Source organism: Podarcis gaigeae (assembly GCF_964106915.1).
Source record: "Podarcis gaigeae genome assembly, chromosome: 5".
Taxonomy (NCBI): domain Eukaryota; kingdom Metazoa; phylum Chordata; class Lepidosauria; order Squamata; family Lacertidae; genus Podarcis; species Podarcis gaigeae.
In genome coordinates, this window is record NC_139681.1 from 56,681,661 (window position 1) to 56,706,759 (window position 25,099).

A 25,099-nucleotide genomic window follows, 5' to 3' on the forward strand; every position below is an offset into this window, starting at 1 on the left:
ATAAAATGGAATATGTTATATTAGCATTCTCTCTCTCTCTCTTAAATGTTGGAGAAAGATTTGTAATTACTCACTAGCTTACTCCCTGGATGCATGTAAATATCTACCTCTAGACAATTGGACAAGCATGCTTTGCTGTTGGAAAGCTTCCAAGTGCTGTGGAAGTTCCAGGGACACAGCACTTACCCAGATTTAGTTTTCTTTGGAATGAGGTCACTGGAGGCTTTTGCTGTTTTGTAATATTTTAATTTATTTGTAAGTACACAGATTGAGCAAGAGGGACAACTTAACATTCCAACAGTCAGCCAAATCCACTGTTCCACATCAGATCTCCAGATTCCCTCTCCAAATGGTACTTTCTGGAGCTTAACAAGTCCTCTGTTTATCTTTTCCACTTCTCCAAAAATTGCAACCTGCCTCCTTTATTCACACACGGAGGCGTAGAATACATCATTTGTAGCTAGACAAGGAAGCATACTCCCATTGCTCCCTGCCTACCTCTCATATTTTTCCTCTATTCACAATATCCCAGGCTAGTCCTTTGTCACACAGTAATCTTTCATATGGCAATTAGCTCTCATAAAGACATGTCACCTGAACATCTCAAGCTATTAACACTCATTTGCCAAGTCCAACCCACACTGGTAGTCCTATTAACAGAAAACCTATAAGAATATTGCAAGGTGCCTCCAGAAGTTGGGTTAGTGGGCAGGGGGTAAATACAGTATTCAAAACAACTCTGTACAGTGGTACCTCTGGTTAAGAACTTAATTCGTTCCGGAGGTCCGTTCTTAACCTGAAACTGTTATTAACCCGAGGTACCACTTTAGCTAATGGGGCCTCCTGCCGCCGCCGCACAATTTCTGTTCTCATCCTAAAGCAAAGTTCTTAACCCAAGGTACTATTTCTAGGTTAGCAGAGTCTCTAACCTGAAGCATCTGTAACCTGAAGCGTCTGTACCCCAAGGTACCACTGTATAACATTGCAGCCTTAAATCCAATAAAGGAGAGGTGACTAAACTGTAGCCTTCCAAATATTGTTGGACTCTAAATCCCATCAGCCCTAGCCAGCATGAACAATAGTCCTTTCAGGAATTCTACCTTCAAGTAATTACACTTGTGTGAGAAAGAGATTGCAACCATGCTTGCTGGGTTCTAAATCATATAGGAAACCTTTGTTTATATATAGCAAACTGCCCAATTCAGACATTCCCTGTTAAATGCATGAATGGCAGAAGACAGGACCAGTGAGGATGCAAACATTGGGGGTGGAAGCAGCAGGAGCAGCCCTGCTCTTCCTTTCACAGGACTGTAATTGTGTGAGGGGAGAATGCCCCAAAAGAACATGTGATAGACATTAAGGTGCAATGAGCACAGTACAATGGATGAGAAAAGGCAGAACACAATCACTTTGAAGTCTTAATTAACACAAACACATGTATATTTTTAATTCAGAACAGTTAATTATAACAAATGTATTGAAGAAGCAGTTGTAAATGCTTTGCATGCAAAATGTCACAGGTTCAGCCTCTGGCATCTCCAGGCAGGGCTAGAAAATTCCAAAATAAAACCTTGAAGAATTACTGGCAGGCAATGTAGAATAGACAGTACTGATCTAGATGGACCCATGATCTGACTCAGGATAAAGCATGTTGCTGTTTCTGTCACAGTCTGTTGCCAATGTTCATGGTTCCTCTACTTTCTGCATCTTTGTCCATCTGCTTCCTTCTCTTCCTCAGCTTCTCAACTTAGTTGTTTCTCCTTATCTCTTCAGCTGCTCTATTTTAAAAAGCTGCTTAGCTTTGTCAAGTATCCCCCAAACCATTTTTTACACACGCACACACACTATGTAATGTCCTTCACTAAGGCCACATTTTATATCCTTCTAGCATTACAAAGGCTTAGTAACATGTTTGGGATGCAGAACATCTCAAGTTCACTACCCAACGTATCTATTTAGGAATGATCTCTGCTAGCAGGGCTGGAAAAGGTTTTTGCTGGAGACCTTCCTTTAATCTGCCTTCAGAACCTGAACTTTCAAAATATATTTCAGGGACTACTCATTTTTGGAATGATGCAATTCTATGTATCAGTGCCAGATTTTTTATTTTAATATGTTTATTAATCTGAGGACTGCTGCAAGTCCGTTCTACAGGGACCAGTATAAGGGATCTTCCTAACATTCTGCTGTCTCTGTCTAGTATTGTTGCAGCGTGAGGTTCTAAGGGTTCCAGGCACTCACCCAGGGTTCATGTTTTCCTTTTGCCAATGAGGCACGGCAGAGATTGTTGTATGTTTATGATATATAGTTTATTTACACATATATACAACCTGAGCCTACAATGGAGGGGTTCACAGCATTAACACCCCAAAAGGATCTGGTTTCTGTTACAGCTGCAGCCTTGGATTCAAACAGAAATCAAACATCATGTTCTGCTTCTCTGGCTTTTCAGCCAGCTGCTTTTACTTCTAGCTCATATTACACACAGACTCTAAAACTCTGGCTTTTGTCCTTCTGACTATCTAAGAGCTGGAGGAGGGGCCCCACCTCTTTGCTATTTGGCTCAGAGCATTTGCCTTCTTAATGGCCTTTCCCTTTGTTCCCTTAACACTTGTTGAGTCCATGGATTAAGTGTCTGGCACCCACAAATGCATAAATGTACTGTTGGGTTTAATTTTGTGCCTTGAATTCCTCTTTAAAAAACAGAAACACTGCATTGAGTATTGTACTTCAAGTTATGTAATCTGCTTGGGTATATATTTATTTGTTTTCCTCAAAAGCAGGATTATAAATATAATAAACACATGTAATAAGGAAAGTGTTGCTTTTAAAAAATGAATGTGATGGAAACAGCTTTAACAAAAAAAAAAAGCTTTCGTAATACGAATATTTTTAACTGGAGGGTCCTAAGTATTTGCCTGTATTATCACACAAACCTGAACTTTATTCTGTTATTTCATAATAGCTACTAATATGAGAAGCGCGTGGGAGGCTATTCATTGTGGAAACTGTCAGATCTGACTCTGTGATCCAGCTGGAGCGATACCAACTATACCAATGCCCAGTCAGTCAACTTCCTTCTTGCGTTTTCATTTGCTAGGCGCTTCTCCTCCCCCTTGCGCATGGCATGTAGTCTTTAGATTGTTCAGGGATGATACACAAATTACCAGCATTTTTTCTTCCCTGCTCTTCGGCAAGGAAACTGCATGAGAAAACAGGTTCAACCACACATCCTGAAGAAATTGAAAGGGTTTGTTTGATCTACAGTGCTTTTGATACAGGTTGAAGGAATATTGATTCTGTTTTTTTAACACAGAAAACATAAATAAACTACTGCAGCTGATGCAGTCCGATTTGTCCAAAAAAGTTTTAAATGCCTTTAAATAATCAATGGTTCCTAAAGAATAAGGTGCAAGATTGGTTACACTATGCTCAAATTCAAGAGGTTTTCAAATTGGATAAAAAGATAGGATTCCAGGTGGAGAAGTCGAAATTAGAGACAGAACTGTTGGAACCAAAGACTAAGGTACTGTCGAGAATGTATAACTTGCTGCTTAAATGGAATACACAGGATGAGACTGTTAAATCAGCCATGATAAAATGGGCTCAGGATATAGGGCATAACATTATGTTTGAGGACTGGGAAAGGTTATGGACCACCGGAATAAAATTCACGGCATGTAATGCTTTGAAGGAGAATATTATGAAAATGATATATAGGTGGTACATGACCCCAGTCAAGCTTGCAAAAATATATCACCTGTCTGATAATAAATGTTGGAAATGTAGAGAGGCTGAGGGGACATTCTTTCACCTCTGGTGGACATGCCCTAAAGTGAAAGCCTTCTGGGAAATGATCTATAATGAACTAAAAAAGGTATTTAAATATACCTTTGTTAAGAAACCGGAGGCCTTCCTTCTGGGCATTGTCGGCCAGAAAGTGTTAAAGAAGGACAGAAACTTCTTTATGTATGCGACAACAGCAGCAAGAATACTTATTGCAAAGTACTGGAAGACACAAGACTTGCCCACACTGGAAGAGTGGCAGACGCAATTGATGGACTATATGGAACTGGCTGAAATGACTGGCAGAATCCGAGACTTGGGAGAAGAAACAATGGAAGAGGACTGGAAGAAGTTTAAGGACTATCTACAAAAACATTATAAGTTGTATGAATGCTAAGTATTTGCACGATTTAGAAAACACCAGTTCCAGCAAATAGACTTTGTAAAATAGAAAATTAAGTTATAAGTAAGAAAAGGTCGAAATTTAAGGCATCACTATGTTTAACTTTAAGGTATGAGCAATTGATAAAAATTACTTTAAATTTAGAAGTATAATATTTGGAAAGTACAAAATAAGGTATGAAACAAGGTAATAATTTGCTGACATTCTTATTATAAATAATGCAGGGTAAGGAGATGCGAGGAAGTCCAGTTAGTTATATAAGAAAAGTTATTCTGAACGGTTGGTTATATTTTTCTCTTTTTTCTTTTCTATTTTTTATTTCTTTCTTTTTATATGGTTTCTTGGTGTATTTGTTCTGGCTTTTTGGTGTAGGGATCTTGTATTATGTATTTGAAAATTTAATAAAATATTTATAAAAAATAAATAAATAAATAAATAATCAATGGTTCCAAAATGGACAGCAATGGCCTGCCTCACTGATTAGCTGCGGCACACATGCAGCCAGAGCCACAGCTATGCTATAAGCAAGAGGACAGTACACTTGCCTAGCTAAACATTTTTCAAAAAGAAAAAAAACCCCTCCTTCTTGCCGCTGGTTGGTGATCTGGGTAAGTGGGAAGAATAATGGTGTGGCCAAGATGGCAGGGGCCTGAGAGGGAGAGAGCAAGACAGCATCAGTGGGGGACTCAGGTGGACATCTGAGGAAAAGACTTTTGCAACCCCATTTGCCATTGAACCCAATGTGTTTTGACTATATGTAATTTTGGCTTTAGGTGCAATCCCCGGAACGTAACCCCCTCATAAATTGCGGGCTTACTGTAATGCAACAGGTAGGGAGCCGTGTTGGTCTGCCGTAGTCAAAACAAAAAAATTCATTCCAGTAGCACCTTAGAGACCAACTAAGTTTGTTATTGGTATGAGCTTTCGTGTACATGCACACTTCTTCAGATACCCTGAATATCTGAAGAGGTATCTGAAGGGTATCTGAAGAAGTGTGCATGCACACGAAAGCTCATACCAATAACAAACTTGGTTGATCTCTAAGGTGCTACTATTTTTTTTTATTTTGTAGTGCAACAATCCTTGATCATCTTTCTCAAATACAAAGCACACAAATCATTTTGAATAAGCTGTATAGACTTGTAAAACCCTTCAAAGGTCCCTTTGAGGCCTGTGCCCATGGCACCTGCCTAGTTGGCCTAATGACAGCCCTGGCCCTGCCCCTCCACCACCCTGGCTATGAGGACCAACTACTTCCATTTGTCTCTTCCCCATCCAGAACTACCTCCTCCACTCCACCTGGTCATTCTTTTAAGAGTACAAAAGCCCTGGCGCTGAAATTTCCCTGGTTTTCCTCTTCACTTTCCAATCCTTTTTCCTTTTGTATCAGGGATATTATATCATCATCATCATCCCATCCTCCACCAGGTTCGGGGGTGGGACTGACAACGACAGATGATGTTTGACACCTGTCGCTTCCATTGCGCCAACGTTTGGTAAAGGTTTGTCCGGCTGGTTCAGCGTTTTTCCTCGCTTGTTTCTAGTTACCCCCAGTTTCATTGTCAGGTGGTCGCCGATCCGTAAAACCTGAAAAATGCACGCCAATTAATCAAGTAAAAGACAAAAAACTTTGTCCCCCCCCCCCCCCGCTTGCGTTCAGCCGTTGAGTGCGGCCTACCGGCTTCCTGGCTGCGTTTGCGGCATTGCTGTAAAGCGTCACGTTCTCCTCGGTCCCTAACCGCGGGAAGGGGGAGGCAACGAAAGGGCTAGCTCGCGCAGGCGCGGTGTGCGCAAGGTCCAGTGCTGCGGCAGTTCAGTTGTGCGATTTCTTTTTCGCGGAGAGCGAGGGGCGAGTGAGAGCCGCGCGCGCGCTGGGAGAGGTGAGCGGGACGGAGGCCGGGAAGCAACGGACTGGGCTCTCGCGCCCCCGTAGCGGCGGGGGAGGGGGGTGGCGGGAAGAAAGGCGAACCCCCCTCCCGCCCCCACTCCTGAGGCAGGGGAAAGAGGAAGAGAGCGCGTCGTAGTTCTGTCACGAAACCCCCAAAATGACGCGGGAGACGGGTCTCTCGCTTTTCCCTCACGGAGGGAGGAAGGAAGGACCCCGTTCCCCACCTGGCGTCACTGCCGTTTTCCGCGCCGCGGGGAAATGAGCGATTGAAATCCCATCCTGTGGGAGAGGAGGGAGCTGGGGAAGGTGCCTCACGTTGGCCTGCTGGGTGGGAGCGCTATAACTTTCTTTCTCTGTTTCTCTCTGTGTATGGATGTGTGTGTGTGTGTGTGTGTCTGAGAGAGAGAGAGAGAGTTTGTGAGTGTGTGAAGTATGAGTGATGGACTTGAGTAGAAAAAACCCCAAGCTCCCATTCCAGAAAAGGGCAGGATTTGAGGTGGGAGAGCACCCGCTCCCCATTTTTAAGTGATGCTTAAAGTTAATAGGGTTCTCCTCCCCCACGCCCCGTGAGTGGCTCTTGAGTATTTTCACCTCTCTTCAGTATTTCTAGTGCAGTGCTGCTGCCTCATCTTCTTCTCCTTACTGAATGGTATCCATAATTCTTAACTAGTGCGGTGTTAATAACAGGAAACTGGAGACACGTTGCTTCTTCTTTTTCTTCCCTTGGGGAGAGAGACAGAGTGAAATTGTGGTGCTTACTTCCTATGTTCTGTTGAGGATTGAGTAGAAACACACTCTCATGGCAGCACAAAAATGATCTTAAGTCAAAATTATTTTTTCATTCCACACACCCTCAGCCAGATGTTGACATAAAAATCATCTTTTGTGTAAGAAGGTGAGCAGTGATTGTGGAAATCAAATTTCTCTTTCTTGTCTTCACAAAGGCCTGTGATTTGTGTGGCTTTCTTTCCCTAGTTTGGCACCTGATAACTCTTGACAGGAACAACACTTTTAAAAGAAGATATTGCTGCACGATTCAGACACCAACGTCTGTCTTCATCAATTCCCTTCCATCTCATGCTGCAGCCTGAAAGAGGTTGCTGCATCCAGCTGCATGGCACAGCAAGCCTTTAATTTGTACATTTTGTTCTTCTTACTCCATCACTGCTGCTGTCTTTACTTACATTCTGCGAAACTTCCATTTCTCTTGCACAGTCACTGAAGGGCTGCATTTTCCAAAATTCGAAGAGGGGAAGTTCTTGAGGTGATTTTTTTTTTTTTTTTGTATGTAGAAATCACTTGGTGAGTATGTTTGACTCTGAGTGATCTGCAAAACTCGTTGAATAGAAAACATGCAGTCAAGATAGCTAATTGTAGGGGTAGAGACTGGCATTTTGTTAAAACCAAGGTTTAAGTAGTGCAGTTACCTACGTACCATGAAATCTATGCTAAAATCCACTACATTTGGCCCTTGTCCTGAGATTGAACAGCAGTTTGGAAAGACTGCTGACATTTTCTTCTTCATGTCACTTCATTATACACACTCATGAAATCTGGTGGATAAAGAGGGGGCAAATTCTGTATAGTGTTGGCCTGGCATTATGATAGAGGCAGTTGGTCTACCATTATGTCATATATTTCAGGCAACCTTCCATAGGGATTGGGATTATATTTTCTTTCACTTTATTTAAATTTTGTTCGCTTTGCCACCACCAACTTACAGCAGAGAAATGGCTGCCAAATTGGCAGATTTCTCTATCCATTCAAGCTTTTAAGAATATCTGTCATGAGTGTTTTGTTGCAACATTTAACAATTCTGCTGTAGGCATGCATTGGCCAAATGACCAAGTATGTCTTATTTGTATTTTTGTAATATTAACAGCCATTCCTGGAACTGCAAATAATTAAACTCTCAGATGTGCCAGTAGTTCAACTTAGTGCACTCTGAAAATGCCATCTGGCCTGCTCACTTTTGGTTTTGTGTTCACCTAGACAAAACAGTGTTTAATTGTTAGCAGAATATACCACTGAAACATGCATCTAGAACATTTTGAAAAAATTCTTAATTACCTGAGTATATACTGGTAGATTTAGAACCAGCCCAAATTTCAGTACTTATGCAAGCTTGTGATCCACTGATAATTGGTGGATCAGTGTCTAAGAAGGTTAAAACTTTGGTATAAATGCTAGTTTGTTTGTTTTCCCCATGTTTCCTTTTTTAATGATACTACCAGGAAAAAAGGATGAGCCATGGGGGATTATTGTGAAAGCCTGAAGCAATTGTGTGTTGTGGTAGGGAATGCTTGGAGTTATATGCTCTACCCACTGAGCTATACCATGTATGTAGGAAAGAGAGAGGATAAACAGGTCCAAGGATATCAGTTATCCTGCTGAATGTGGAGAGGGCATGGCATGGCGGGTGGGTTGTAGTAGTGTTTATAGATGCATGCATCCTGTCCTTTGCTGTGTCCACCCCATCTTTGATATCATCCACTGTGCCCAATAGCCTGGTTTTGTTCTTGAACAGCAGGTCTCTTCATAATAAGACTGTGTTGATCCATGCTCTTATCATGGATGAACAGTCTGACCTGGTGGGGGAGCTGGGTGGGTCTGACCTGACACAGCTTTACCCAGCTGGGTACTCACTGCAACACCAAACCAGACTAGAAGTCTGGCGGGGAGGCATTGCCATTGTTCATAACAGCTCATTCTCTCACTAGGAAGCCTTTCCACTTAGGAGCTGGACTGGAGGGCCTGTTATGGGTCACGGAGATAGTCTGGGGCTGCTGTTGTACCACCTACCCTACTACCTCTCTGATCAAGCTGACTGAGGTTGTTTATGGTGTGGTGTTGGAGGAACTAAGGAACATTCTCCTCTGCTGGCTAACAGTTTTGTTAGCTCCTTAGGAGCCATGGATAGCTGTCCCAGATAGTCACTGGTTCAGTGCACGGAGCAGGGCATATCCTTGATTTAGTATTCACCCAGGTGGGGAAAAGGATGGTCTGGATATAGGAGTGGCGTTTGTAACCCTGTTGCCATGGTTAGACCACTTCCTAGTGAAGTTTGGACTTTTGGCAGCAGCCCCTTCCTGCAGGGGATGGGACCAATTTGGATAGTCTGCCCTTGGAGACTAATGGAATTGTATAGGTTCCTGACTGCTCTGTGGGATTTCCCAGTGGACAGAGCCCAGTGATCCTGTTGAGGCCCTGTTGTCATTGTGGTATGGGGAGATGATGAGGGCTGTTGATGTGATTGTTCCTGGGGGTTCTGTCTGATGCTGCAGGGCCTGAATTGTGCCTTGCTTTACTGAGGAGTTGCAGTCAGTGAAGCAAGCTGGAAGACAACTGGAGCATGTATGGTGGAAAACCTGCTCCAAAGCTGATCAAACACTTCTTACATTACATAGTTCTGCCTACTAAAGTGGCAGTCAAAGAAAAAAAGTTGCAGTGAAGAATTACTTTGCTGCCAGTATTGCTTCCTTGATGACCCATCCAGCAAAGTTATTTCAGGTGGTTTGGAGACTAACTGTACTAGAAGAAGTAGATGCATCTTTGGAGCACTTGGTAACATGCTGTGAGCAGCTTGCATGGCACTTCAAGGATTAAGTCGCCCAGTTCCATAGTGCCTTAGGTGCAGCAGTTTTTGCAAGTCCCGTCAAGGTGTCCAGTGCAGCACCTTCTATTTCATCATAATATATGAGTCAGGAGAGGCTGAGCATGGTCTGGAATATTGTCTGGATGCAGTTGTGGAATGGATGGTGGCTAATGAACAGAGTGTGAACCCTGAGAATATGAAGACGCTGTTGGTGGGTGGTTCCGGTGTCTGGGAGGCTGGCCATTTTCCATTCCTGAATGGGGTTACTCTGCCTCTGAAAGCACAGTTGCATAGTTTGGGGGGTATTCCTGGATTCATCTTTGTCACTTGAGGCTCAGTGGCTAGGCATGTAGCCACTACAGTTAGTGCACCAACTGTGGCCTTTTGTGGACAGGTATAGCCTGGCTACAGTAATTCATGCATTGGTAACTTCATGACTCAATTATTTCAGTGAGCTCTATGTGGCCCTTGTGCCTGATCCAGAAGCTCCAGCAGGTGGAAAATGCTGCAGCTGGACTACTGATGGGGAAAGATTACTGCCAGCACATAGCTCCGGTGCTTAAAAGCTTGCAATGTCTGCCCATATGTTACTGGGCCAGGTTCAAATTCTTTTATTAATTTACAAGATTCTTAACAACATGGGGCTAGGATATCTTAAGGACTGCCTGATATATGCCTGATCATTGAGATGTTTAGGGGAGTCCCCGTTGTTAGTCTCTCATGGCTCAGATGCATAGCTTGTAACTAGAAGCTATACATTCAACTATAGTGGGCCCAAACTTCAGTGGTTAGTCACCCCTGATGTAAGGAGTTACTGATCCCTCTCTATTCTTTTCCCATTCTTATTACATATAACAGGATACATTTGCTTATTTATTAAATGTATTTATAACACACCCCTTATTTCTACAGATAGCATGGTGGGATATAAAAAGGCATGAAATAAAATTAGACAATTTATCATGTACATTTAGTTGCATTTTTATAGTTATTGATTTGTCTAAAAAAGAACACTCCTTGTTAATAAGCAGAAATATTTAAAAATAATGCTAAGACCTGTTTGTGAAATAGAAGCCCTAAATTTAGTGGTGCTTAAAACTTTTGGTTTCATTGAATTTTGCATGTTTGTTTTTTACTGTAAGCTTCTGTGATAATCCTTTGTGTTAGTTGGCAGGGTATTATAGGAATATACTTTGAGGTTGCATCCTTTAATCAGTAAAATAATATTCAATATTTCTCAGTTCTGTTTTCATTTCTGCTGATGAAATGTTAAAATAAATTATCTGTGTTGGGATTATCTGTGAGCTAAGATAACATTTACTGCCCCCTATTGGTGTAATGAAGTTTCATTGATTGTAAGGTGCTGATCCCAATAAGATAAACAAATAAATTGAATGCCTTTTAAGTGATGAATACAGGGACTTGGAGATACAGTATTTCAGAGAATGTTAGAAGCTTTCCGCTGTTTATCTATATATGTGTGTATGCTCTGGGTATTAAAACTTTGCTTTTTTTGTTATGCAAGCTTATTGTGAAGGAACTAGAAAAAGCAGGGTCATCACACATCTTTTGTTCTACCACCCAATTCTGTTAGCTGGTCAGGTCAAAGTACTGAAACCATGATAACTGAAAGGAGGATGTATACAAAAACACACAAAACAACAACAACAACAAAACACCCCATCCATTTATAACAAGCTACAAAAATATTTGAACTCTGTGTTCAAAAAATAAGAGAACTGTCTGGCAATTCCACCTCTCCACTTTTTAACTGTCAGATCTCTGCGGAAAGCTACTTAATTTGTCAGCATTTGCAATATTTAGTTCAGTGCTGTGTTAAAAGGGGGGGGGGAGAATAACATATATGTGTTGTGTTCTATTTTTGAAATGTGCATTGCTTGCACACAGACACCTTCTCATATGCATCATGTTAGCCTGGGAAAAGGCTTTATACCTTGAGCATGCAATATGGTAGAAGTTCTTTGAAATTATCTTTGGAGCAGAAACAGCCAGTTGCTTAGTTATAATAGTGTTAGGAGCACTGTAATTGAAATAAATTGCAGAAGGTTGTTTCTGATGTGCTTGGCATGTTTACAGGTTTCTATATTTATTTGAAGCTATTTACAGATGCTTGGCCTTTAAAATAAGTTTTTGTAATTTAAGAAAGGTGCCATAGACTTTATAGTTCAGAATTTTAGCTGGCTAGCCGCCTATGCTGTTAACATACTTATCCTACTGACTTAGAAAAGTATGTCAGGGTTCAGCTCAACTTATTTTTAACTTGTACCCTTCGCATCATTTGAAAAGAAACATTTGTTAAAGTAAACAAAATCATTAACCCAAAGGAAGATCAGTACTGTACAAGGTTCCTGCATCCTCCTTTCTGATTCATCATAGCAGCTTGAAATATGTATTGCGTTGTGTCAGTTGGTATGGACAGAGGTGAAAGCAGTAAAATAACTTGGAATAAAGGGATTGGATCCACTTTATTTACACTGGTACCTCGGGTTACAGACGCTTCAGGTTACAGACTCTGCTACTGCAAACCCAGAAATAGTACCTCAGGTTAAGAACAACTTTGCTTCAGGATGAGAACAGAAATTGCATGGCAGCGGCAGCGGGAGGCCCCATTAGCTAAAGTGGTTCCTCAGGCAGGTTAAGAACAGTTTCAGGTTAAGTACGGACCTCTGGAACGAATTAAGTACTTAATCTGAGGTACCACTGTATGTGTGTGTAATTTAAGAACGGACCTCTGAATAATAATAATAAAAAAAGAATGGACCTCCAGAACAAATAAAGTTCTTAACCCCAGGTACCACTGTACTGAAGTATGAATTTGAGTATGACCCTATGGAATTTTTGGTAGAAATCATATTGATCCGCTTTGGTACTTCAAACTTAAAAGGGTGTTGCCATAGTTGAGGCACCAGTTTAGTTAATTGGCTAATACTATTTTCTTTTGCATCATTAAACACATTATTTTCCATCCTGCCAAGCATTACAAGATTCATTGATGAATCTTAGGTCCAGTTCAGACACTTACCAGGGCTGAAGATCTTCTCTCTATGGTGAAGGAACAAATGTGTGTAAACTTATAATATCTTACTCTGACACAAGAATTCAAATCATTAATTCTTTGAATTCACAATGGGAAGAGATTCAGCCTTCTGTGTGTTTGGGTATTTGCTATTTGGATCCCTGTGTCAGATTTAAAGTTAAGTTTGGAGGAGGAGAGGCACTTGCCAACTATTGTTCCACTCTACCAGGGGAAAAATGATTTTTGGCTGAAGTAAACTGCTTGTATGTAAAAACTGTGCTTCTAGGGAGCTGAAGATTCTTGAGAAACATAAGGTAAAGGTAAAGGGACCCCTGACCATTAGGTCCAGTCGTGACCGACTCTGGGGTTGCGGCGCTCATCTCGCTTTACTGGCCGAGGGAGCCGGCGTACAGCTTCCGGGTCATGAGACCAGCATGACTAAGCTGCTTCTGGCAAACCAGAGCAGCACACGGAAACGCCGTTTACCTTCCCGCCAGAGCCGTACCTATTTATCTACTTGCACTTTGACGTGCTTTCAAACTGCTATGTTGGCAGGAGCTGGGACCGAGCAATGGGAGCTCACCTCGTCACGGGGATTCGAACTGTTGACCTTCTGATCGGCAAGTTCTAGGCTCTTTGGTTCTTGAGAAACACATTTTTATTAATTTATGTATTGCTTATAAGCAAAAAAGGGGCTTCCTTACATATATGGAACTGATGTCTGAATTTTAATTACTTCTGTTCGCTTCTCCCCATATGTATTCCTAGCCATCTCTCTTACTGAAATGATGAATGGAAAGGAAATTTACCTCAGTCCTTTAATGCATTCATTCTCTCTGTTGGCTGGGGCTGCCCTCACCCCCAAGGAATTAACATGTCAGTTTAGGAAAGTTTTAAATAGCAAAATGCAAAGAGATTGAAAATTGAGCAATTTGGGCCACATTAGTCAGCACAGCTGACCTAAATTGATGGTTGTAAAAACTTTATACTTTAAGTCTTTCCTGTGTTTAATGATTTACAAATCATAATTGTGATACCATAAGGATATTATCCTTTTATTAGTTGCTGCTGGAATGACGGTGGCTGGAGACTAGAAAATGTCCTCAGACTTTTCAAGAGGCAGTTGATGGAGAAGCCAAGTCACAATATCAAACAGGCCAAAGGCCAAGTCAAACCTGATACATTTGCAACTGATGGTTCCTGTTTCTCCCTTTCATCAACTCCTTGTCTGACAATTTAAGACCATTTCCTGCTTGTGCTGGTTTCTGGAGAGACTGCTTCAGTATGCCTTGTTTATAGTGCTTTATCTGCTTGCTCCTATACTCCCTCCAGGTGTGTTGTTACATAGAATGAGACACGAGAAACCTGCAATTGTTGGTCTGTTGCTGTTAATTCTTTATTGTAAATGTTAAATTGTGTAAATAAGTTTGATATTCCATTAATAAACGGATGTAATTTAGATAGGTTCTTTCTCTTTCTGTAGTACTCATAGAAACATAGACTAGATGACTTCTGATGTACCTAAGTAGCTCTTGATGCAGGGTATGCATTACTACAGCATCCTTGTTAGGTGACAATCCAGTCTTTCCTTTGAAAATTCAAATGAAAGGGAGTCTATCACATCCCAGACAGTCTGTTCCACTTTCAAATGGCCCATAAAGTCAAAAAGAGCTTCCTAAAATTTAGTCTAAATCATTTTCCTTTTAATTTAAATGGCTTGCATCATATGCTCTGGAGCAGCTATCATCATCTGTGTGATAGCTCCTCAGTTATTTGAAGATGGCTATTTTATTGCCTTTTAATAATCTTTTCTTCAGGATAACCACATATACCTCCTTCAGTCTTTTCTCCAATGGCTTGGTCTTCAGGCCTCCTCACCAACTTTATTGACCTCTGCATGCATTCCAGTTTGTTCATATCCTTCTTTAATGTTGATTCCCAGAACTAGACATGAGCAGAAGAGAACTGCACCATTGCTTACCATGATATAGACCAGGCTTCCTCAAACTCTGCCCTTCAGGTGTTTTTGTCCCATGATCCCTAGTTAGCAGGACCAGTGGTCAGGGATGATGGGAATTGTAGTCTCAAAACATCTGGAGGACCGAGGTTGAGGAAACCTGATCTAGACACTCTACTTCTGTTGATGCAATCTAGAAGCATTCATTTAGATCGCACAGCATTCTTGTTGAAGCAAGCTTGTTGAAGCATGCATACTGAAGTATGCATACTGAAGTATATACCCCCACAAGTATGCTAGAGTCTCTGGTTTTGTCTTTTTCTTTTTCTTTTTACAACTAAGATAACTGTTTTTATCAGCCACTTGCTTTCCCCAAAGTATTTATGACTCTTTTTAAAAACAGGGAGTGGTGAGACATACATTACAAACTAAAAAAGTGTCTTCATTTGTTGTTTCAGAATTAAGTGACAATTGCACAAAACAACAACAAAATGACAACTTCATGGAGTGACAGACTGCAAAATGCAGCAGATCTTCCTGCAAATATGGATGGCTATGCTATGAAGAAGTATCGTCGGGAAGCATATCACCGGTAAGCTCTTTATGTAAGGAAAGCATTTTACTGCAGGAAAAAGCAAAGTTCCAGAGCCCTAAGGACCACATTCAAATATCTTCACATGGTTGAGAGCCAGCTGGCATTGCTTTCCGTTCCAAAGGCCCCTGCATCTCTTACTGCTGGTTTCTCTCCTCAACTCAGACGTGGCTTCTTCTTTTTTTACTATGCATGTCTCTGGCAGTGTCATTCAATCTGTCTATTTATATTGCATAACTTGATGTTTGGAGGATTGTGTTGCTTCCACCATTGTGTTATTCATTCTTAGGCAAAGAGGAGGTAGAAGGGATGCTTGTTTTTGTGAGTTGTGGTATTGTTACCCCTGCTATATTGCAACAATGTTATGACCCAAGATCTAGACAATTGTTTTATATTTTTCATTTAGGTGGCATATACTTAATGTTTAAATTGATTTATGTAGGCTTTTTCTACTTTTTAAGATTAGAAACAAATTTTTAAGGTTAAAAAAGAGAATTCCCTGTTACTTTACTCTCCACAAATGAGTGAATAATGTCAAAGTTGACATAATTAGAGAGGGCTTGGGCTTGTAATGTTATGAAATAGAATTAATTAACTTGGAGAGGAAAGTAGGAAAATTAAGAGAATGTGACAGTAGATTAAACCTAAGTTTAATTCTTTGCTAGTATGGGAAAGAGACAATCAGTTGGTGTTGAACAAAGCCTAAAACTGTCAACAGGTGGTTAAGAGGAAATAGTTATACTTGGTTGTCATCCCTATATTATTTTTGGCTCATCTGAATATTAAAAATAGCCTGTCCCTACTTGTGCGGAGGAAAGATTGATGACAGACTTGGTGGATGTAATGGAAAATATTTTTTTTCCAGCTGTTGCTTTGCCAGTGCCAGTAGTGTCAAGACAACAATAATAGCCCTGCCACATTGCTACATATTCCATGGATGTTTCATAAATATAGATACACGTATTGAGGACATGTGTTTTTTAACAGAATAAATTAGCTTTATATCAAGTAATCATCAATGGATGTCTTCTTGTGTCAGATACAGATATGTGCATATGGTATAAGAGAATTCTGAGTTTTAAAAGTTGGCAAGGAATGAAATAATTTCTATAGCTTTAAAAATGTCCAACTTGCGAGGTGGTCAAATGACCTGGATGGAGTCATGTTGAAAATCTCAATAATTCATATTTTTGAACACTATTTTCTAGCTCCTCCTCCTCTTTTCTTTCTTCCTTGTAGTCCATGTTACTTCTCTAGGTCTCATTGATCAGTTTCACATTTGGAATCTTCTTGAAAACTGAGCTTGACATTTCTGAAGCCTTGGTGTTGTGACCAGCCTTAACAGTGCAATTCTATACATACATATGGTCCTAGTAAGTCTCATTGACCTCATAAGTTTTTACTTTCAGGTTAGTATGTATAAGATTGCAGCCTGACAAAGCACTCCTAAGCTCCAGATTTGTTGGCTGAAGGGGGTTAGGATGGAGCAGAGATACCTCTCTGCTGACTGTCATTGAAAGGGCTTGTCTGCCACAGATATCCCACTGACCATGTCCAAGCTATAGATTTCTCCAGGTATAGATTTGCTGTTGGTGCTTCTTGCCTTCAGTGGCCAGTATTAGGCCCTGGGGTGATAATGATCTTGAACCTACCAGCCTCTGGCAAGCCTGAAGTGGATGTAACTAATGAGTGACTTTCAAAAATCTGTAGGGGAGAAAAAAAGTAAGACCTCCCTCCCACACCTCTTGCCCTGGTTGGTACGTATTATTGCTTATTGAAAAAGGCAACACACTCCTGTTTTTAGTGGTGATTTATGCATACTAGCAAAAGGAAATATGATTTAAAAAGTGGCATGATTGTACAAATTAAAATAGTAAAAATGAAAAGAAATAAGGCTGCAATCTTATGTACACTTATTTTGGAGTAAGTCCCATTGGATTTAGTGGGGCATATTTCTAAGTAGACATCCCAGAAGATTGCACTGTAACATTTTTAGAATAAAGAAGGAATGGTTTCCTGGCCTAAATCCACACAGCCCTGGGAATGGGAGTCCTGATTTACCATACTTTTCCATGTATAAAACTAGGGTTTTTTACTTTAAAATAAGGTTAAAAATCTGGAGGCGTCTTATACACGGATAGTGCATATGCCCATTTTCTAAATTTGGGGTCCCCAAAAGTAGGGGGCATCTTATACATGGGGGCATCTTACACACGGAAAAATACGGTACTTCAGTGTTAGACTGACTACCTGATAGGCTTTTGACAAGAGGTTATAGTTAAATTAACTAGTTTTTATATAGAACTTTTGAGCATTCAAAGCACCTTTTTTATTTATATTTCACCATGTGTGGAATTCTCAACCAACAAGGTAGGTCACACAGATGATATGAGGCACTTAACACATTGCATCAAATTATGCCTCTTAAGCCACCATTCAGCACCCAGGACAATTAGCAGTCCAAATAAACATAAGCAATTGGAGTCATTCTGGAGCCTGCTGTGGTAATGGTGTGTGAAAGAAATAATATAATTTTGATTAGTAAAAATAAAGTGAAGGTCAATTTTCTAAATATTTCTCTTTTCTATTAACAAAATGCAAGGAAAAGGTTAAATACTAAGGCCCCCAAGATGATAGCGTTTTCCAGGCCAAGTACAGTGGTACCTCGGGTTACATATGCTTCAGGTTCCATATGCTTCAGGTTACAGACTCCTCCAACCCAGAAATAGTACCTCGGGTTAAGAACTTTGCTTCAGGATGAGAACAGAAATTGTGCTCTGGCAGTGCGGCGGCAGCAGGAGGCCCCATTAGCTAAAGTGGTGCTTCAGGTTAAGAACAGTTTCAGGTAAAGGACAGACCTCCAGAACGAATTAAGTACTTAACCCGAGGTACCACTATACTGCATTAACCCATGGCCAACCCTCAAAGGGTCATATGTCAAAGTGGGTGTGGCTAAAGTGTAAAAAGTGGGTGTAGCCATTCAAGGACTAATTTGGAGAAACCTTTTGGCACCACAGAAGTACTGCAGAGGACTTGTGCAAATGATCATTAAAAAATTGGGGGGGGGGGATTTGTGAAGCCTTGTGGACCTGCATTTTTTTTTCATTTTAAAATTTTATTAAATCAAATTTAATACAATCGCCACAAAAAATAATAAACACAACATTACGATTGTAACATACTCTTACATAATCTTAAGACATTAATGGTCAATATAGACTCTCCACAAACATGTTTGCAAAACTGGTGGAAGAAATTGCTACTTCCCTTATGAAAAGAAGCGGGGGTGGGTTTCATCAAAGTTGTCTCTCTTTATAACACTGTTTGTTACTCTTCTAAGCCCAGATAATCACTTTGAAATAGCCACGTCCTAGATATTGTTGTTCCATACCTCAAGAGGTAGCTTAGCCTGGGATTTCCAAAAATAGGCTATCACTAAACCTGCAAATAACTTGTTGGCATCAGAGTGAAGGTGCCTAAAGTAGCTTGTTCTCACTCTGTCCTGCAACAGAAACTGAATGTTTCTACTGACCAATCTGAATGAGGATAATGTGACATCAGACCTGTCTCCTTTCGTGTATCCTCAAGTTCGCTTCATCCCAGGAGCTGGCAGAAGCTGCAGAGGAGCAGCTAGCTGACCTGGAGAAAAGTCAGTTTAGACCAATGTCTGCCTTCTGATCATCACATTGAGAGAGTGAGGTTTTGGAGGGTTCACAGCCACTGGGCCTTGCATCACTTCCTATTCAAGTGATTGACAGCATAGCTCATCACCCTAAGTTCTGTTGGTGGATCTGGCAGGTTTTGGTACAAGCAGTGGGGATTGGTCCCTCAGATAGCCTTTCTGGGGCCTGCTTTTTTCTCCTCATCCATGGTCTGAGGCTCAGTCCCAGGCCTTACCTCAGGTTTTGGTGGGAGAGAGTGCACAATGTCTACTTTAGTGGTTTGTTGGGATCTCAGGGCTCCTCAGTGACTCCAGCCTCTCCTGCATAGGTTCATTCCTACTCCTCTAGGGGGCAGGAAACTGCCTCCTCTCCTGGGTCTAGTGATGCAACAGCTGTGGCAGAGTTCAGGGGCACTCTTGGCTTCACAGGCATTGGATCATCTCTGGGCAGCTGGAAGAGGAAGTCTTGATGCCACCAACATGTCAGGCCAGAAGGGAGGGGACCAATGCTGCTCAGAAGCCCAAAGGCAAACTGATTCCTCCACTCTCTGCCTCAGCCTCTGCCACATGGTGGCAGTGCCAGGCAAGGGCTGCAAAGCAGGTGACAAGTTTGTGTGAAAGCTTATATTTGCACTAGGGTGGATCCAGACTTCGTTCAGCCCTGTATGGACCTATTCCTGACTCAGCAGAATGCCAATGTGAATAGTAAATAAGGAGCACTGCGTTTTTTACCCGGATTCAGTGATCCTGAAGTTGGACACTATGTTTGTTCCTAAGGTTAACTCAAGTTTTGATAGGAACTAGGATGTCATGTTCCCTTCTTTCTGCCCCTACCCTAGATTGGACAAGGAGAGGGAGAGGCACTCTCTTGGACTTAAGACGAGCACACTGCATGTCTATCTAAAGGGAATGGAATCCTTCCACTTGTGTGATTCCGTTTCTCTCCTTCCAGCCCCAAACCATGGGAAAGAAGGTTTCAACTGCTACAGTTTCCAGATGCTGAGAGGATGCATTTCCAAGTGTTGTGAGGTTTATGTTCTGACTTGCCTGCTGGGGTCACTGCTCACTCTACTAGGAGTACCTCTATTTTGGCTGCCTTCAGCATCTCTGGGGGATATTTGCAGGGAAGCCATCTGGTCTTCTTTGTCTACCTTTGTGAGACATTACAGGATTGATGTCTGTGCGTCTGCCAAAGCTTCTTTTGGTTGGCAAGTACTACAGCCAGTGGTTCTCCAGTAGGGATAGGAGGTCCATAGCTGGTCCTGCCTCTCTGAGTAGCTGTGGTACCTCCCATTGGATGATCCCCTCCACCCAGCAGGAAAATGTGACATTGGACCAACTGTGAAGTTTCATTTTCTGCAGGGGATGGAGGAATACTACCTGTCATAAGCTAGTTTTGGTTATTGGCTGTAAGTTGGACAAATCTTTTTTATATGTGGGTTTCTTTGGGGTTTTTGTTTTGTTTTGTTTTGCTTTTTACTGGATGTTCTTCTTCCTCAATAGTTGTAGTTCTTGCATTTTGTTCAGCTGCCATTTTGTATCCATGGGATGCACTGCTTTTCTCTGAGATTAACATGATATTTTCTTCTGAATTGGATTATCTTGTCAGCTGGATATGTTGTCCACCCACAGTGAGGTAAGATTTGTCTAATTTGCATATTCCTGCCTGTGGAACAAGTGGGAGGGAAAACGCATCCAAGGATCCCCTCCATCCCCTGCAGAAAATGAACCTTCATGGAGGTCCAATGTCACATTATCCTCATTCAAATTGGTCAGTTGAAACATTCCATTTCTGTTTCAGGGCTGGCCCTGCCATTAGGCAGTGTGTGAGACAAGCTACTTTAGGCAGCTGATTTTGGCAGCAAATTGCTAGATATTTAATTTATTACTGCAATTTTTCTCCCAGGGTGCAGAGATTGTGGAATCTTTTTAAAGTTCCAGAACAACTGATTAGTTTTAGGTAGTTGTTATTCTGTCCCAAGACTTCAAAATGTCTTGTGCAGGTCCTGTTCTGGATTTCATATCTTAGATTATAACTACAGCATCACCACCACATCTGTAAAGACACTGTTTCAATCAAGAGAAAATAATTACTTTAAAAATCAAGAATACTTTACTGATACTAGATCTGCGGTATGTTGTTAGATGTTTGGTATGTTTTAATGTTATACAACTTCAGGGTTTAGATACTTGAGTATGTGTTTAGCTATGATAGCTAAAACTTGGAACTGAAGAATTCTGTTGATAAATGTTTTGTATTGAACCATACTGGGTGGAGTATTGTGTGTAATATTTTGAGACTTGTTTAACCAGTGTGGTGAATGCTGATTACTGACTCAGTGCCAGAGACTGAAACTGCATAGATATATACTTTTATATTTCCTCAAAGTTTTTGAAAGATGTTTAACTGACTGTTGTTTTACAATAATTGTATTACTGTAGCAAGTTCTGTGTAATGCTTACTTACTGAATAAAATATCATTTGGAAAACTAGCTTATAATTAGGATGGCAAATACTGACTGTAAATTCAAGGAAGATAAAACATGAGACCCAGGAAAACATTCATAGCCTGCATTTGTGTTTTATCTGTAGTGTGCACAGTACAAGGATTCCCCCTACCCCCCCATATCATGCATTAGTAGGCTTTAGACTAATAGCTGATGTCAACTGCACATCTTATTATATCTTCTTCTAGCCTATTTGTGGGAAATGCCTATGGTATAAACAAAAATAGGGACTGAATTACAGCTACTTTCTTACTGAAACATTTTGTAATAAGACGCTGCCTATCTATAAGCAGTTATTGATACCATAATCTTCAAAGTGGAAATAACATTGATATAACATTGTTAGGAAGCTCTTCTTCACTGTATACAAGCAGAGTGCTACTTCCTTACTTCCAGTCATTTATTTGGCTTGGTGATAATTGTGAGGCTGGTCCCATTGTAGGAGTACAGTCATGTACTGTGATTGTAGTTAGACAGGAAGGAGGTTGAGCATGAGACACCAAATTGCTATGATGTCTATTTTTTCACTCTGAGGGAATACTTCTAGTCACCCTTTGGACTATTGCATACAGTTCTTTGGTTAACAGCTGCGATTAGTAAAGGTTAAACAATGGAAAAAGTTGGGTTTCCGTTCTCCCTTGATACTGGCAACTGCCAAGAAACAGAACTCAGGTATTTGCATTTATTTTATACAATATGTTTATAATTCATGAGTAGCAATTTTTCAAGGTAGTAGGACAAAACTGTTCCCACCCCCCTTAGAAATCTGTATCTTTTGTGGATCACTAAGACACAGGTGACATAAACCATGTTGAAGTGCTTCACCTTTCTCTGCTTTCAAAAGGCCGCTTTACCCATAGGGCAGGGGCAAAGGTCTAGAAGTTAGGCCTCTAGTTTAGAATTCTAATACTGTCTCTATATTTACTTCGGCTTTACTTTTGACATATAGTCTATATTTGTATCATAGGTTTCTCTGAACCAGTATGATGTTGTAAAGTGGTGTGTCCTGTTGGGGTTTAAATTAGGCACAAAAAGATATTATGAATTGATTAGTGCTTTGCTTTGCTTTGCTTTGCTTTGCTTTGCTTTGCTTTGCTTTGCTTTGCTTTGCTTTGCTTTGCTTTGCTTTGCTTTGCTTTGCTTGTGAAGAGAATGTGAGGTGTGGAAACACAGGTGGATCAAGCTAATGTTTTAATTAAAATAGTTATTGGATTGCAAAAAGAAGCAGGATGACTAAAAATAGATGATTAAGTTCCCCCCATCTGTTAAAAAATGTGTAAAATTGTAAATACATAGTTCTTTAAAAAAAATACTAGATCAGTATTAAATATAGGCATGACAGCCCTATTGTTAGTCTGCAGTCCTCGGATCATTGGAAGGGCTAAAAAGTTAGTGCTCTGGGGCTTGCCAGAAAGCAATTGGAATCTAAAGGAAACATGAGAGCCAGTGTGTTGTGGTGGTTAGAGGGTTGTTGTGGGGATTAAATGAGGTGGGAAAGAATAATGTCCGTCAGCTTGAGCTCCTTGGAGAAAGAAGCGGGATATAAATGCAAATAGCTCTCTAGGTATCCTGTCACATCCTCAAACCACCAGAAAATTTTGCCACACTTCTGAGCATGTCTAAACCTCCCCTTCCCCCTTTCTTCCCTCAACCACATGTCTGCCCTTCAAGTTTGAGCCTAGCAAGAAGTGGCTGAAAGGCCTTTGGATTTCATGCATCCCTTATTTTAGGATTGCAGCTCTGGAGTTGTAGTTTGTGCTAGTCCTACTCAGAGTAGACCTTTTGAAGCTAATTAACATGTTTAACTTAGGCTCATTAATTGCAGTGAGTTTATTTTGAGTAAAACATAGATACAATCCTTAATCTCTAAACAGAACCATTGCTTCTGCTAGATACATCCAGGTAAAGGAGATTTATCAGATACGAATATTTAGGTTCTGTGTATAGTAGGTAGAATGTTTGGTAGGCAGAGTATACTTCATTGTCACCTGATAAAAACAAACTGATCTAGTCTACCCAATTAACTATTAAACCTTGCTTTGACCTATGAGTCATGGGCATTTTATTTTTGTTTGCTACTTTGTTTTGTAAGGGTGGAGCTAGCCCAGGCAGAATGAAGTAGAAAGGAGCAATTACGGAAAGAAGAAAAGACAAAATTGCCCAGTGTGTACATACCTATTCTCCTACATTTAGGCAGCAATCCTATACCCAACTGGTTGGGAGTAAGCCCCATTGAACTTAGTGGGATTTAATTCTCAGTGGATATGTATAGGACTATGCTGCTAACTTCACTGTTATGGGTGCTGGTTTTAATAGAGAGACCATATGGGATTTTTAAAAACAAATTTCATTTCATAGGTTTAAAAAAGGAAAACATACATATGATGAACAGATACAAGGTGTGGTTATAAGCATGAAGCAGCAGTATAAATAACACTGTAGTTGTCAATAAAGATGAGGGTGAGAGTATTCTTTGTTTCTTCCTATATGTATCTTTCATTTCTGTGAAACATTTTTTTAAAGATGACTTTAGTATTATAATTTGCACAATTATTTAAGAAATACTTGAAGAAATGTTAGTAGGAAACTTGAAATGAATTAATCTTTTTCTTGATTTGAATCAGCTTTTGTTTCTTCGAACATTCTCCTTGTATTGCTAATACTAGAATTTGGGTTTGAATTTGGGAAATACAAACTAAAGAGATGCAGCAAAATCAAATTAGAATCTAGGATGTCAAGCAAAGATAGGCTTGGAAGTCTTCATATGACAGGACATGACTAGAGATGTTCTTTGGTTGTAATAGATGCTTACTATTGTATTAGATGTTGTACTAGATGTTTAAAAGAAGTGATCAGAAAAACTAGAAAGAAACAAATGTATGTAATGGAAAAATGCAATTATTATTATTTTATTAAAAAGAAATGTTTCCCGTTTCGTTTTAGCACTGCATCACTGCTGATGAGGTGCACTGAAGTCCTGACTTTGGGACTCCAAAACCCAGCCCGAACTAAGCACTTTTCAGTGCATTAGAGTTTCCTGCAGGGGACCAATGCTTGGGAGGTCACCTTCTTAGTGTGGCATTCAGTGCTGGGCTTCTTTAAAGAAGACCTCTGGGGAGGAGAAGCCACTTTTGTCTCCCAGTGCTGCATATGGAAGCATTTGCAGCCTAAGCAAACAACAACTTTCTGATCCCAAACATTGGGGGTCAGAGTTGAGGGCAAAGTCAAAGTTTTCCCAAGTCTCTCCCCCCCCCCATTCTTGGAGAGGGGAGATGGAGTTGCTTGCTTTGGCTGTGCATTCCTGTTTTCAGGAGGGTACAGGCACTTGCAGCCAAACTGATCTTTTTGCAAGCAGCTCCACACTGCTCCTTTCAATTTCTGATTTTGGAAGTTGAAAGGGGCTGCAGGCGCTGCTTCGAAGAGCAGCACAGGGAAGAAGATGCAGTTTCTACTTTCCCCTCCTTGAGCCAGAAGCACTCCCACTGCTTATCAGCTGATGGATCCTGATTGTCTGATGTAGTGTGTGTGAGTGTGGCTTCCCTACTGTGGCTTAGCAGTTGTAGATGCAAGGGTGGCGAATCTCCGGCCTGCGGGTCAATCTTGGTCAGCTAGGGGAGTCAAGATGACCTGCAAGACCATATCCGCCTAAATCACAGCCACCTGTCCATCAGC

General features: G+C 40.8%; 1 protein-coding gene and 2 long non-coding RNA genes across 24 annotated transcripts in view; 2 read left to right on the forward strand and 1 right to left on the reverse strand.

Annotated features, from left to right (window-relative positions):
* Nucleotides 1-1,837: 1,837 nt before the first annotated feature.
* LOC310844215 lies at nt 1,838-5,973 on the reverse strand. The gene is made up of 3 exons (XR_014564002.1): nt 5,868-5,973; nt 5,489-5,776; nt 1,838-3,202 (listed from the first exon to the last, which is right to left on the reverse strand). It is a non-coding gene; the product is annotated as an uncharacterized lncRNA (long non-coding RNA).
* NT5C2 (5'-nucleotidase, cytosolic II) overlaps nt 5,941-25,099 on the forward strand; it is a 78,521-nt gene continuing 59,362 nt past the window's right edge. For 4 of the 22 annotated variants that reach the window (XM_083738002.1, XM_083738000.1, XM_083738003.1 and 1 more), the window contains exons 1-2: nt 5,941-6,069; nt 15,125-15,258. In XM_083738002.1, coding sequence (XP_083594128.1) covers nt 15,158-15,258 — 101 coding nt within the window. In that variant the 5' untranslated portion in view covers nt 5,941-6,069; nt 15,125-15,157. Of the gene's footprint in view, nt 6,406-15,122; nt 15,259-25,099 lie in introns of those variants that run through there. The other 18 variants (XM_083737997.1, XM_083737992.1, XM_083737986.1 and 15 more) reach the window with 11 other exon arrangements.
* LOC310844222 overlaps nt 12,347-25,099 on the forward strand; it is a 399,653-nt gene continuing 386,900 nt past the window's right edge. The window contains exon 1 of the long non-coding RNA XR_014564010.1: nt 12,347-12,399. This is a non-coding gene — a long non-coding RNA (uncharacterized lncRNA). The remainder of the gene's footprint in view (nt 12,400-25,099) is intronic.